Below are 14,534 nucleotides of genomic sequence, written 5' to 3' on the forward strand. Positions count from 1 at the left end.
TTTCTAGGAACCTTTTCTAAGGCAGGTCTAAGGAAAGTGATGCTGACAGTCTAATGCAAGCAGATAGGAGCCTAGAACACACACCATGAAGTCTGGAGCTCTAGAATCTCCACTGTGTCCACAAAACTGCCCAGAGAGAGCTCTCGAAGGCTTGGAATGGGAAGGAAACTGAGTCACATGCAAGCATAAAATCATCACTTTTATCCTCACAAGAGACCGGAGACACAGGACGGTCTCCCTTTTTATTGATGAGAAACCAGAGGCTCAGAGAAGTTAAAACACACACACACACACACACACACACACACCTGCCCAAGAATCATCAGTTCACTGATCTATTCATGTACTCACTCAGCAAGTAATTACTGAGCACCTTACTGTGTGCAGGGCTCTATTTTTGGCACCAGGAACACAGACTGGGAACAAGACCGACCAATGGGGTCTCAAGGAGCCACATTCTAGTGGGAGGATGGACAGTTACTAGGGTGATGGGGTTGATACAACACGCACAGGCGCCAAGCAAAGCCACGGACAGGACCCGTTAGGGGTGACAGCCAGGGAACCCCGACTCTACGCCTCCCACAGCCGCACCAGCCTCCCCAGGCTTTTCTGGGGGGTGTGAAGCCGCCTTGGCGTAAAGTCCTAATGCCCCTATCCAGGGAGCTTTTGATTTCACTGGGTTTCTGCGTTTCTCACTGTAGGTTTCTGACTGTTGCCTTACCTTAAATTTTGATTTTAGCATATTTGGTTTTCTGTCCTTTGAAATTCAAATGGTATTTTTTTCTAGGCCCTTTTATTTCCCTTTTTTTTTTATCCTTCTTTGTCCTCATTCTTGACTTTGCACTTAACTGTTTTCTGAGACATTCGTCTTTTCTGACAGTTTCATATGGCTTTCTCATATCTGGTCTTTACCTTTATGGAATCTTTCATTTTATTTAATTTTATCCAGGATTAGTTTTCTTATTGCAGCAGAAACACCGCACATAGACCTCTCAGCCTTGGATGGAAGGAGCTGGCAGCTGCGAGGTCTGATTTTGGTTTGCCATATGACCTGGAGTAGTTACCCTGGAAGCCTCATTTTCCACATCTGTTATGAAAAGTACTTCCTCTAGGGCTGCAGTCTGAACAAAATGACCAGAGTAACTGCAATGCAGCAGATCCAGGTTCGATCCCTGGGCTGGGAAGACCTCCCTGGAGAAGGGAATGGCTACACACTGGAAATGCCTGCAGAATTCCATGGACAGAGGAGCCTGGTGGGCTACAGTCTATGGGTTGCAAAGAATAGAACACAACTGAGCAACTTATACACACACACACACACACAACTAGAGCACAGGCTCCGTGAGGACAAGGACACATCTCCTTCTCTGTATCCCCAGGGGTGCAGAGCGCATAGCATGGGCCATGCACCAACCACATTCACCACCTACGTGGATTAACAAAAAAGTGAATGGAAAATGAAAATGCTAATGGTAATGGGGTTACGGGTTGAATCATATCCCCCCAAAATCCATAGTTGAAGCCCTGACCCCAGTATCTCGGAATGTGTCTGAATTTGGAGATAGAACCTTAACAGACGTGATTAAGGTAAAGCGAGGCCATCACAGTGGACTCTAACCCTACCTGACAAGTGTCCTTATAAGGAGACTAGGACACAGACACACACAGAGGGACGACCACGTGAGGACACAGGGAGAAGACAGCTGTCTACAAGTCAAGGAAAGAGGCCTCAGGAAGACTCAACCCTGCCCATACCTTGACCTGAACTTCCATCCTCCAGGGCTGTGAACGAATAAATTTCTGTTGTTTGTGAGCCAATTGGTCTGCGGTACCTTTTCACAGCAGCTCTAGCAAACCAGTACCAATAGAAGGTATATGGTTGAGTGCTTATTATGCACAAGACATGGTGATGAGAAATTAACGTCTATGTAAATAAATTTTAAAAAAAGAAAAAAAAAAACCTATGTAGAAATGTATAAACAAATATGAGACCATGGCAAAAAAAGAAATTAACGTCTATGGATGACATATCTCGATAATCAGGTCCAGAGAGGTTACAAGGAGCTAAAAGGGAGCCTGCTTCATGGTAAAGTGTGTGAGATTCCAGGGCCCATTCACTAATCCAGAATTCGGCATCACTGAATGAATGGAGGATGGAAGGAAGAAGAGCATGAACAATGGATAATGGGCTCAAGGTTTCTGAAACAACGATGATGAGACAGAAACCACAAGTAACATAGACAATACCGGTGACGAACTCCGGAAGGAGAGCTGGGCAGGAAGCAGCAGGATGTCTCCACTGCCGACGTCTCTGGCCTCGAGTGAAGCTGTGTAGCTGACCAAGAAGGAGTCTCCGACTGTTCAGAGAGAAGGCATGTGCAATCAGCAGCGGGGCCCCTGCGCACCCCAGACACGGCCACTGTCCAAAGGCGGCGGCGGCATCAGAGCCCACGGCGGCAGCCAGGGCCCCTTTGATCTCACATACTTTTTAGCACAGAGAGTAAATCAAGCAGGCGTGCTCTTGGGCCCACTCTGCTTTCACTTGGAAGGGCTGTCAGCAGATGCAAGGAGCTTTACCTGGGCCCCCAACCCATCCAGAAATGCCTGGGGCTGGGCGGGTCAGCCTTCCTAACTCAGGATGTATTTAGCTCACATACCTAGGAAATCCAGAACCTTTCTGTTTTGTTTGGAATCCAGGTGGGGAACCTGTTTATTCCCACTAATCCTATTCACACAATGAAGGAAAAGTCTTTACAGAACTAACTTTTGGGCGACACTAGCTGCCACTTTGACACCTTTAGGCAGCCTGGTCCTGGGAGCCCAGCATGAGGTATAGGGAGGCAGTGTCAGACCAGGCCCGGGAGAGGGCAGTGGAGACGGTCACTCGGGCTCATGGAGGGTCCCCTCCAATCTCATGGTCACTGGTTGGTCCTTAATTACAGAGAAGCTTCCCTAGAAGACAGGGTTTCTAACTCAAAGCTTCCCTTAATAAGAAGCCAGGACTGAAACGCCAGCTATTAGGAGAAGGCGCTCTGCTATAGGGAGAGGTCACACCCCAGGGTGAACCAATGGGCTATGGAGTTGTGGGTGGGGAACTCCCTTCTCCCTAGAAGGACTCCTAGAAGTGGGTGTCACAGCACCCCCAGTTCACAGCTGCAGGGGCTGAGGTTCAGGGATGTGCAGAGCGCATGTGTCAAGAGCAGAAGTCAGCGAGTTCATGGGTGAAGTATGTGGTCCTGGCTCCGAGCAGGTGAAGTGTGGGAGGGGTAGGGGAGCAGAGAAGGGTCCTCCAGTGGGACACAAGAGTAGGAGCTGATGCCAAGCCATGGGAGGAAAGTGCCCAGTTGGGGATGGTAGGAGCATGAACTACACAAGGTCACTGGAGCAAAAAAATGAGAGGCAGGCAGAGTGCCAGGCCATGTTGCCTCGTTCAGACTCTGCAGTGACTGTGTGAAGCTGGGGGACACATGCCATGTCTGCAGCTCAGAGAAATGCAGTGATTTCTGGAGGCCACACAGCTCTGAAATGGCCAGGAGTCAAGGGAGCTCTGTCTGAGATCAAGTCTGGGCTCTGCTCTCAGCCCTAAGTTCCCGTCTCTAAGCACAGGCTTAAGAACTGGGGGGATTTATTTTTGCATCATTGAAGAAAGGCATTGAAGATCACTTGGTTGGGATGTACCATGATGGTTTTTACACCATTGCTTAAACCAGGGCCAGGAAAGAGATCACTACTTGCAGACCAACTCCACTGACAGCTTCTGTCAATAGTATGGTGTTAAGATGGATTCTGAGGTTTCATCTAGACTCAGAAAGAGTGGTGGCATTTTTGAGCAACGTGGACAGGTCACTAAGAGTCCCAGGCCTGTGAGAGGTACTATAGCATCGTGGGTATGGGGTGGATGGAGAAGTCAGACTGAGTTTGTCTCAGCCTTGACTTCCAACCCTATGCCTTGGGCAAGTTCCTCATCATCTTAGTTTCTACATCTGTAGACAAGGCACCTTCTCAGAATAAAAGAAGTCCCACCTTCCTAGGAAAACTGACAGCTCTGAAGTCAGAGTAAAACTGCATCCCAGAATTATTATTTTTTTAAATTATTTGTTTATTTTTGGCTGTGCTGGGCCTTCATTGATGTGCAGGCTTTTCTCTAGTTGCGGCTAGCGGGCTACTCTCTAGGTGTGGTGTGTGGGCTTTTCATTGTGGTGACTTCCCTTGTTGTGGAGCATGGGCTCTAGGGCACATGCGTTTCAGTAGCCGGGCTCCCAGGCTCTAGGGCATGGGCTCAATAGTTGTGGTGCACGAGCTTAGTTGCTCTGCGCACATGGGATCTTCATGGATCAGGGATTGAACCCATGTCTCCTGCATTACTTCGGAGCCACCAGGGAAACCCCTAGAATTGGTTTTAAATCTCCTTAATTAACCAATGACAAGCTCACTTCAGGAAACACACCTCTGAAACCAGTGATGGTGTCATGCTTTGAACAGGAGCTAATTAGCAGCAGAGTCACTCCCATGAACACAGCTGAACATGTCAAGAGCATACTTCCTGGGCTGATGCCAAACCCCTCCCCTGTCTGTCCAGCACTTCCCCAAAAAAGCTCTTCATTTCACTGAATGATGGTCATTTTGATCATCCAGCTGATGGATACAGTGGGGTTCGCTATAATCTCTTTGTGTAAGTTTGAAATTGTTTGTAATAAACTTTGAATACGTATATTTTAAAAGCTCCTTCCCTAAATCCCACCTCCCTCAACCTAAGTGACAAACCAGTTTCCTGGTTGCAGAAACTGAGCAGGGGTCTCCTCCTCTGATGCCCCACCAGCAGATTCCATCATGAGGATCAACGGCATGAACACAAGTCCCATGTCTGAGAAGATGCCTGCTGCCCATCCCATGCTCTGTGCGTATCTGTACGCATCTCCATCATGTCCCACACTTAACTTTGTGTACGTGGCTATTACCTTGCAGAAACTTCTTCCTGAAAGCCTGGAAGCCTCTCGAGGTCTGGTTTCCAGCCGACTCCCTAACAGTGAGGCCAGTAATGTTGTCGAGTAAGAGCAGGTCGGAGAGGTTGGCGGCCGTGGGTGTCCTGGTGTTGTTCACAAACAGTCGCACATGGGCTGATGGCCACTCACTTTGCACGGACACCTAGGACAGGAGGGGAAGTGAGGCCAGACGCGCTGGTGAGCCCGACTTCCCAACGCAAGGCCCCAGCTCGACAGGCACTCACTCGGTCTGTAGGCAGAGGGAAGGGATTACAGTCTCACAAAGGTTCTAGAATTCATCAGGTCTGATTTCAAAGGCTCCGGGAGAATTTTGACTCCCGCTTGACAAGTTATTGCTCAGACCGTTTCAAAGAAACCAGGACCCTGAAATGCAGTGAAACCACAGAGAAACTTGGATGAAAAAACATCCATGCATGGGACCACAGTAGGGGAGATTGTCACATCTGGGGTCACCAAGAAAAACAAACTGCGGCACTTTCTTAATCTATTATTTTGAAGATTCAGTCTCAGCCAGTCCAGGGCCTCTGACCGCCATCCGATCTCTAAGTTTGCCCTGAGCTGGTCTCCTGTCTCCTGGCCAGTCGCCTTCCGGGTTCGGCCCACCCATGTGTTTGCACAGCTCAGTTATTCAAAGCCAGTGGCCCATCTCCAGCTTGGCTCCCCACCTGGCCTCTGCCACCTTGCCCTGCTCCCTCTCTCAAAGCCTATTTCCTACCATTCCTGCCCTTCCCTTACCCCAGCACTGCTGAAAGAGACAGAGGAGCTGAGAAAAGAGAGGGAAGCCATGTACACCCCCAAGAAGAGTGAGCTCTGGATTGTAATAAGTAAAAAAAGCAAACTGTAAAACTTGGTGTATAGGGTACTGTCACCTATGTAAAAAGGGGAAGGAAGAAGGTATCTGTATGTATGTGCACATGGGCACACACACACACTCATAACTACACTCATGTAGCAGGAAACATTTCTAGGAGGACGCATGAGAAACTGGTAGCTCCAACTGCATTCCAGGAAGGGAAGCAAGAGAGCCGAGGGCCTGGGCTGCAATGACAGTTGTGCAGCACACAGTTAGCTAAGCAGATCTGAACTGTCCAAACCCCACCTATCCCAAAGAGAGGACCAGCTCCTGAGAGATTGCCCCTTAAAGCCCTTGGGATATCTTGTCTGGTAAGAGCGTCTTGCTATACTTATGGCCTTGGGCCACCCCAGGTAGTCTGTGCTAACCATGTGATTCATGGTGGGGGCCTTGAGCCAAGCTGTGTTCAGGTGATCTGAGTAACTGAGGTCAGGGACATGAGTGCTCCATGCCTACATGATGGATCCTCAATAAAAATCCTGGACCCCACAGCTTGGGTGAGCTTCCCTGGTGATGTCACACACCATTGCTGGGAAAATTAACTGCTGTTCCTTCAGCTCCACCAGGAGAAGACCAGGTGTCTTGGGCCTGGTCTCCCCAGAACTCTGTCCTACGAGGTCTTGGCTTTGCTGACTATAATCTACATCATTCTGCTGTAATAAACAGTGACTGTGAGTAGAGCAGCTGTTCTGAGTTCCCTGAGTCCTTCTAGGGAACCATTGAACCTGACGATGATCTTGGGGACCCTCAACACAAGGATCGCGTGAAAGTCATCTTGTGAGATCAGTAAGAATCAGAGACTTAAAAGACATTACATAAATTTGTAAACTGTTGGCATCATACCAGTGTTAAAATCTGGGAGAAAATACATACTCTCTTTCTCATTTTAAATAATCACAGAGGATTTTCAGTAATGATTGTGATTGTTACCAAAATATCTTATTCTGGTGTTTCCAGATAAAATATGAGACTCCTGGGGGTCATTTCATCACCCATGTCCAGACACGGGCAGACAGCCATGTGATCTGCCAGTTCTTTAAATACATAACTCTACTAATACCTGTTTTTGACAAATTCAATTACTTTCTCTTTAAGTATAAACCACCGATGAACACTCACCACTGCACATTTCTGAAAAATTACTCCATTCTCTGAAGTCCCTTGAAAGTCTCTTGAAATGTCTCCATGCTACAATAAAATATAGAACTTATTAGAAAATGAAACATATTTCATGCTACACATGTTAAATAAAAGTACAAGATGAACTTTTAAAAGTGAGGGGAGGGTAGAGGAACTTCCCTGGCTGCCCAGTGGTTAAGACTCCATGCTTCCAATGCAGGGGGTGCAGACTAGATGCCTGATCCAGGAACTAAGATCCCACATGCTGTGGGATGTGGCCAAAAAATAAATAAGTAAAAGAAGGGGTAGAAGGGTTACTTCTGTAGTCACGTATTTTGACCCTGAAGATTTTTTTTTAAGTCTTACAGAACTGGAACTTAAAACCTATGAATAAAGAAAACTGTGGACATGTGATGACACAGGGCTATGTCCTGTTCTGAGGTGCGTGTCAATGACATCATTGTCACAGGGACTCAGCGAACCAGGGCTGACACTTCAGCAGAAGGAATGTGAGCAGAGCTATGGAAAAATCCTTTGAGGACTGCTCACATGTCCTGGCTTCCCAGGCCTTGTTGTTGTTCAGTTGCTAAGTCATGTCCAATTCTGTGCCATCCCATGGATTGCAGCATGCCAGGCTTCCCTGTCCTTCACAGTTCCCTTGAGTTTGCTCAAATTCATGTCAACTGAGTCAGTGATGCTATCTAACCATCTCATCCTCTGCCGCCTCCTTCTCCTTTTGCCTTCCATCTTTCCCAACAACAGGGTCTTTAGTAGCAAAGAATTTGCCTGTCAATGCAGGAGGCACAGGAGATGCAGGTTTGATCCTTGGGTCAGGAAGATCCTCTGGAGGAGGAAATGGCAACCCATTCCAGTATTCTTGCCTAGAGAATCCCATGGACAGAGGAGCCTGGTGGGTTACAGTTCATGGGGTCACACAGAGTTGGACATGGCTGAGCAACTGAGCACGCACATGTCCTGAGTGGGGTACACAAGCCACACAGCAACACACACGGACCATGGTGTGTTGGGGTGCTTCTTGCGAGCTGGATCTCTCATTAACCGGTAGAGAATCCACCCAGGATTGGCCTCCTCCAGCCCCATGAGGGGCTTCCCTGGTGGCTCAGTGGTGAAGAATCTCCCTGCAATGCAGGAGACCCGGGTTTGATCCTTGGGTCGGGAAGATCCCTTGGAGAAGGGAACGGCTACCCAGTCTAGTATTCTTGCCTGGAAAATCCATGGACAGAGGAGTTTGGCGGGCTACAGTCCATGGGGTTGCAAAGAGTTGGACACGACTGAGCGACTCACACACACACAGCCCCATGACATCTCCTCTGGAAACCAGTTGAAAGCCAGGGCTCACCCACTGGAGGCCAGCTCCACTGCTCCTTGTAAACGTAGCTGATACCTGTTCATTTTCATCCTTGCCCCCAGGCCATGCATCCCCACTGTCTGCCCCGCCCACCTTCATCTGCTGTGGGTGGAGCCATACTCTGAATCACAGACCAAAGCAGTTCTCAGTGATACCAATAACCCTAACAATGGCTAGTCTTTCCCAAGTGTCAGGCGTATGCCCATCTCTGTACACACATGAACTCTATTTCTCCCATTGTACAGATGAGGAAACTAAGGCTCATGTAGGTTAACCACCTGCCCAAGGCTGCACAGGTAGGAAGCTTGGACTCTACCTAGGCAGTGTGCTGGTTATAAGTCCATATGCTATGATAGGATAGGTATAGGTAGATATAGGTATAGATGGGATAGGTATAGCTCCATATGCTATGATTCTCCTGTAGGGCACACACCTTCTCCAGAGCATGACTCTCTCATTGTATGTTGTATAGAAATGAACAAAGACGCAGAGAGCAGAAGTGATGTTCTGAGAATACTTTGACCACAGGCAGCAACATGAGCTGTTGAGGCCTTTGATTCTGGTTAAGTCTCTGTCCATGACCCCACCCTCATGCTTTGACATGCCAGGACCCCAGCAAGTCCTTGAGGGCAGGCATCTGGCTTTCTAGTCTTCAGATCCCCACATAGTATCCTGCATATGACGATCAGATAAACGCAGCTTGTTGGGCAAAGACACACAGGAGGGGGATGGAGCACGGACTGGAAAGATAATGACCACCACGGTGGCTGGATGCAGCCCGTCCTGAAGCCCAGAACCTGGAAACATGACCCTACTTGGAAAAGTGGTCTTTGAAGATGTAACTAAGCCAAGGCTCTCAAGATGAGATCATTCTGGATTTCAGGTGGATTGGATTTAGCCAGGCCCTAAATCCAATGACAAGTGTCCTCATTAGTGACAGAAAAGGAGAAGACACACCCACAAAGAGAAGGTCACAAGAAGGTGAGAGCAGAGCATGACAGTGAATGTTAGGTGTCAGCTGGCTGGCCATGGGTCCCAGATACTTGGTCAACTACCTCCTGATGTCACTGCGAATGTATTTTCTAGATGAGATTTAACATTGAGGTCAGTAGACTCTGAAAGAAGCTGACGACCCATCATAGTGTGGGGGGGCCTCATCCAATCAGGTGACATCTTAACAAAACAGAAGAAGGTTTCCCCTAAGGAAAAGTGCATTCTGTGCAGAAACCTTTCCAACTTGAGTATCAGCTCTTCCTTGGGTCTCCAGGCCACCCTTTCAGATTGTGGACTTTGCCAGCCCCCACAATCACATAAGCAATTTCTTGAAATAAACCTCCCCCTCCCTCCTTCACATATGTGTGTGTGTGTATCTGTGTGTATGTATACACACATCCTACTGGTTTTGTTTCTCTGTAGAATCCCAATATAGAGATTGGAGTGATGCAGCCACAAGCCAAGGAAAGCTACTGAAGCTGAAAGAAATAAGGATGGATTTTCCCCTACAAGCTCCCAGTAAGAGCACAGCTCTGCTGACACCCTGACTTTGGCCTTCCTGCCTCTAGAACAAGGAGAGAATAAATTTCACTGTTCTAAGCCACCATGTTGGTGATAATTTGTCACACAACTATCTAATACAAAATGTAGCCAAGGGCCAAGGAGGAGCTTGTAGCTATGGTCCTGTTGGCTGAACCCACTGGTTCTCAAGCCATTATAAGTCATGACAGCTTAGGTGAGAGTCAGTCTCACGCGGCGCCAACACATTACACAGAGTATGAAAAACACTGGGAACAGAGACAGCGGCTAAGAGCAGGGGCCCCACATCCTAGTTCTGCCACTTCGACCTGTGGGACCCTGAACAAACTTCTTAATCTCTCCAATCTTCAGTTCCTATCTGTAAAAAGGGAATACAAATAGTACCTGTTTAAGAAACTCATAATGAGGCTCTAGTAAGATTATGCATAGAAAGTGCTAAGCTTATGGTTTTTCCAGTAGTCATGTATGGATGTGAGAGTTGGACAATAAAGAAGGATGAGTGCCCAGGAATTGATGCTTTCGAACTGTGGTGTTAGAGAAGACTCTTGAGAGTCCCTGGGACTGCAAGGAGATCCAACCAGTCCATCCTAAAGGAAATCAGTCCTGAATATTCATTGGAAGGACTGATGCTGAAGCTGAAGCTTCAATACTTTGCCCATCTAATGTGAAGAGCTGACTCATTAGAAAAGACCCTGATGCTGGCTAAGATTGGGGGCCGGAGGAGAAAGGGGATGACAGAGGATGAGATGGTTGGATGGCATCACTGACTCGATGCACATGAGTTTGCGCAAACTCCAGGAGATAGTGAAGGACAGGGAAGCCTGGCATGCTGAAGTCCATGGGGTCGCAAAGAGTCGGACATGACTGAGAAACTGAACAACAACATGCCAGGCAAGTGGAAAATACATTTTAAACATTCGGCACTATTATCGGTAGCAGCGTTTTTATAACCGGTGCAAGTGAATTGATCCAGTTAAAGCAAAATCCCATGCACTGCTTTAGAACCAGCAGATGGGGCTGCCTAATGCTCAGATTCACACATCCTATTCACCTAAACACTGTATAGAAGAAGCAGCTCTCTGTAAAGAAAAATGGATTTGCTCCCTAATGATAACTATATTTAGTGAAAGAGAAAGAATAGGTGTTTTTTGGAGGAGGAACAAAAGCCTGTGACATTTTCTACACAAGTGGTCCAAAACCAGTTTCTTTACAACTTCTGATAAAGAACTGAACATGTTACTTACCAGGTGGTGTGTTACAGCAGAGTCTCTTTTAAACAAGGTCTTTCCAGGCCATGAGTGGGTAAAAGCAAAGACGGAATGAATCCATGGCCCACTAGAGGCTGAAGAAGCCAGGGGTGGGTTAAAGACTTCAATTTCCTTACTGAATTTCATTCCAAATGGTGCCTCCTCTGCAAAACAGGAACATGTATGCATTACATAATACAAAATAGCAGTGGTTCAAATCTGGAAGCAAACCACATGATACGTGGCAAGCATTTGGAAAATCTTTGCTGAGTAAGTGAACAAGAGTGTGAATGAATGAATGACTTATCTCTTTGCCAAGAAGGTGAGAAGTTCTCATTGGGAGCCACAGAGCTTAAAAGGAGTTTCCTGAAGTGTGTGTTTCTTACCTGAGCTGTAGGCTGAAATGTACACTCCTGGCCCCGCTCTAGACAGGCTGAGTCAGAACCGCTAGGCAAGGGAGGAGGCAGGGGTGATTCCTACACGCTTAGCATCAGAAGGCCCTGGGTTCCGATCCTGGCTCTGTCACTCGCCAGCTGTGCCCTTGGGAAAACCTCTAACCACTCTGTAAGTTTCTATTTTGAAGTGACCAGAATTGTGGAGCCGTGCCTTTTCAACCTTTATCTTCTATCCGAGTACAAACTGTATATGGACTGAGAATGAATCCTGTTTTTCACTCTTCCTGACACAGAGTATTGATAGCAAAGTCTTTAGAACTGCTTTGGAACCCCTTTTATAGAATTTCTAAATAAATGTAGGAAAAATTAAAATTGAAAAAGAAAAAGAATGTAAAACTGGATCCTGGATAAAATCAATATCCTTTTTCCCAGAATAGTATCTGTGGTTCAGTTCATGATGTTGGAATGGGGACAAAGGTGAGCATCTGGGAATTGAGAGCCTTTACCATGGAAACTGGCAGGCGCTTTCCCAGGCTGGCTGCTCAGTTGGGACTGTTCGAGTCAGTCACACAAGTGGGACAGAACACCCACCTCCAGATTCCAGTCCAGTCCTTCGGGCTAAGGGACAAAGACTCACTGGACTTCAAACCTTAAGACCACTCTGGGTTTTGTCTCTGGAGCGGGTGTCTATGCCCCTGCTACTCCGGGCGCTCAGAAGGCCCAGCCGTGGCCTCTGATGGAGACCTGAATGAGGACAGACACTGCTACTGTCCACAGGCAGTACAGAAGGAAGTCAAGCTCTGACCTGACCATCACCTCCCACTGCGTCACTACCCAGCAGTCTCCCCACTAGTGTGTTGTCACGTGGGTCATCGGTCGTGACCCTGAAGCTGTTTGAATGCACCCTCGCTCCCTCACCTCCGGGTTGCCACATGCCTGGAAGCCTCTCCCTCTGTTTCCTTCTCCTGCTGATCACTACTTCTCAGGACTCAGCTGACACTCAACACCTCCTCCAGGAAGCCCTCCCTGAAGCCTTCCCAGTGACCCCATTCCTCCACCTTCTGCTCTCACTACAACCACAGTCCTAAGTGCGCTGCCCTCCCTTATCCAAAATGTCTGCTTAATTAGTGACTAAACGTTTTCTGTGATTATGGTGATATCACCTCAACCTATCTTACTCAAATGAAAACACTGGATTTTGTAAACTTTTGTAAAGTCTTTGTAAAGACTGCTTGCTGTTGTTCAGTTGCTAAGTCATATCCGACTCTTTGCGACCCTGGGGATTGCAGCATGCCAGGCTCCTCTGTCCTCCACTATCTCCTGCGGTTTGCTCAAACTCATGTGCATCGAGTCAGTGATGCTATATAATCATCTCATCCTCTGTTGTCCGCTTCTCCTCCTGCTTTCAATCTTTCCCACCATCAGGGTCTTTTCCAATGAGTCAGCTCTTCATATCAGGTGGCCAAGGCATTGGAGCTTCAGCTTCAGATCAGTCCTTCCAATGAATATTCAGTGTTGATTTCCTTTAGGATTGATTGGTTTGATCTCCTTGCAGTCCAAGAGACTCTTAAGAGTCTTCTCCAAGAACACACTTAGAAAGCATCAATTCTTGGGCACTCAGCCTTCTTCATGGTCAACTCTCACATCCATACATGACGACTGGAAAAACCATAACTTTGACTATATGGACCTTTGTTGGCAAAGTGATGTCTTTGCTTTTTAATACACTGTCTATGTTTGTCACAGCTTTCCTTCCAAGCAGCAAGCTTTAACTTCGTGGCTGCAGTCACCATCCACAGTGATTTTGGAGCCCAAGAAAATAAAATCTGTTACTGCTTCAACTTTTTCCCCCTCTACTGGCCATGACGTGATGGAACTGGATGCCCTGATCTTAGTTTTTTCATGTTGAGTCTAAAGCCAGCTTTTTCACTCTCCTCTTTCACCTTCATCAAGAGGCTTTTTAGTTCCTCTTCACTTTCTGCCATAAGGGTGGTGTCATCTGCATATCTGAGGCTATTGATATTTCTCTCAGCAATCTTGATTCCAGCTTGTGATTCATCCAGCCCAGCATTTCACATGATGTACACTGCATATATGTTAAATAAGCAGGATGACAATATACAGCCTGTCATACTCCTCTCCCAATTTTGAACCAGTCCATTGTTTCATGATTGGTTGCTTTTTGACCTGCATAATGTTTCTCAGGAGACAGGTAAGGTGGTCAGGTATTCCCATCTTTTTAAGAATTTCCCACAAGTTTGCTGTCACCCACACAGTTAAAGGCTTTATCGTAGTCAATGAAGCAGAAGTAGATGATTTTCTTGAACTCTCTTGCTTTCTTCATGATCCAGTAAAAGTTGGCAATTTGATCTCTGCTTCCTCTGCCTCTTCAAAACCCAGCTTGTACATCTGGAAGTTCTCAGGTCATGTACTGCTGAAGCCTAGCTTGAAGGATTTTGAGCATAATGTTGCTAGCTCATGAAATGAGAGCAATTATACAGTAGTTTGAACATTCTTTGGCATTGCCCTTTGGGGTTGGGATGAAAACTGACTTTTTGCAGTCCTGTGGCCATGGCTGAGTTTTCCAAATTTGCTTATATATTGAGTGCGGGAGAGTAACAAAAGACATAAAAAATACTTTTTAACTCCCCCAGAAAATGAAATATGTTTATCCCTGGAATAAAACAAGGTGTATTCATAACTTGTGTCAATTCTGGATGAAAAGTCTGTTCTGCCTGCCCAGGACCCCTCCCTTCAGGGCAGCCCCCCGACTAATCAGTAAGATTCTTGCTCAGTCTCTACAGACAAACATGGATCTCAGTGCATCCTGGGCCCCAGGAGGCCAGAATTAAGCCCAGAACCCAGGACACTCTCCCCAAAAGTCCCCAAGTGGGACTGGGGACTGGCATGAGACTCAGACTGTGTTCATTAGTCTTCCCTGAACTTCTGTCGAGCTACAGAAAGTCTCTTCCTTTCTGCAAGAGGCAGCAGTTACTTCCACATGGAAAGAATGTC

General features: G+C 47.0%; 1 protein-coding gene across 4 annotated transcripts in view; it reads right to left on the minus strand.

Moving 5' to 3' along the window:
• The window catches only part of EVC2 (EvC ciliary complex subunit 2), a 157,777-nt gene that overhangs the window by 133,538 nt on the left and 9,705 nt on the right, over positions 1-14,534 (minus strand). For all 4 annotated transcript variants that reach the window (XM_081494598.1, XM_081494416.1, XM_081494322.1 and 1 more), the window contains 4 exons: positions 11,122-11,288; positions 6,976-7,044; positions 4,959-5,145; positions 2,248-2,357 (listed from right to left, as the gene is read on the minus strand). In XM_081494598.1, the coding sequence (XP_081350724.1) occupies positions 2,248-2,357; positions 4,959-5,145; positions 6,976-7,044; positions 11,122-11,288 (533 nt within the window). The remainder of the gene's footprint in view (positions 1-2,247; positions 2,358-4,958; positions 5,146-6,975; positions 7,045-11,121; positions 11,289-14,534) is intronic.

Source organism: Giraffa tippelskirchi, chromosome 1 (assembly GCF_054371585.1).
Source record: "Giraffa tippelskirchi isolate mGirTip1 chromosome 1, T2T-mGirTip1v1.2.pri, whole genome shotgun sequence".
Taxonomy (NCBI): domain Eukaryota; kingdom Metazoa; phylum Chordata; class Mammalia; order Artiodactyla; family Giraffidae; genus Giraffa; species Giraffa tippelskirchi.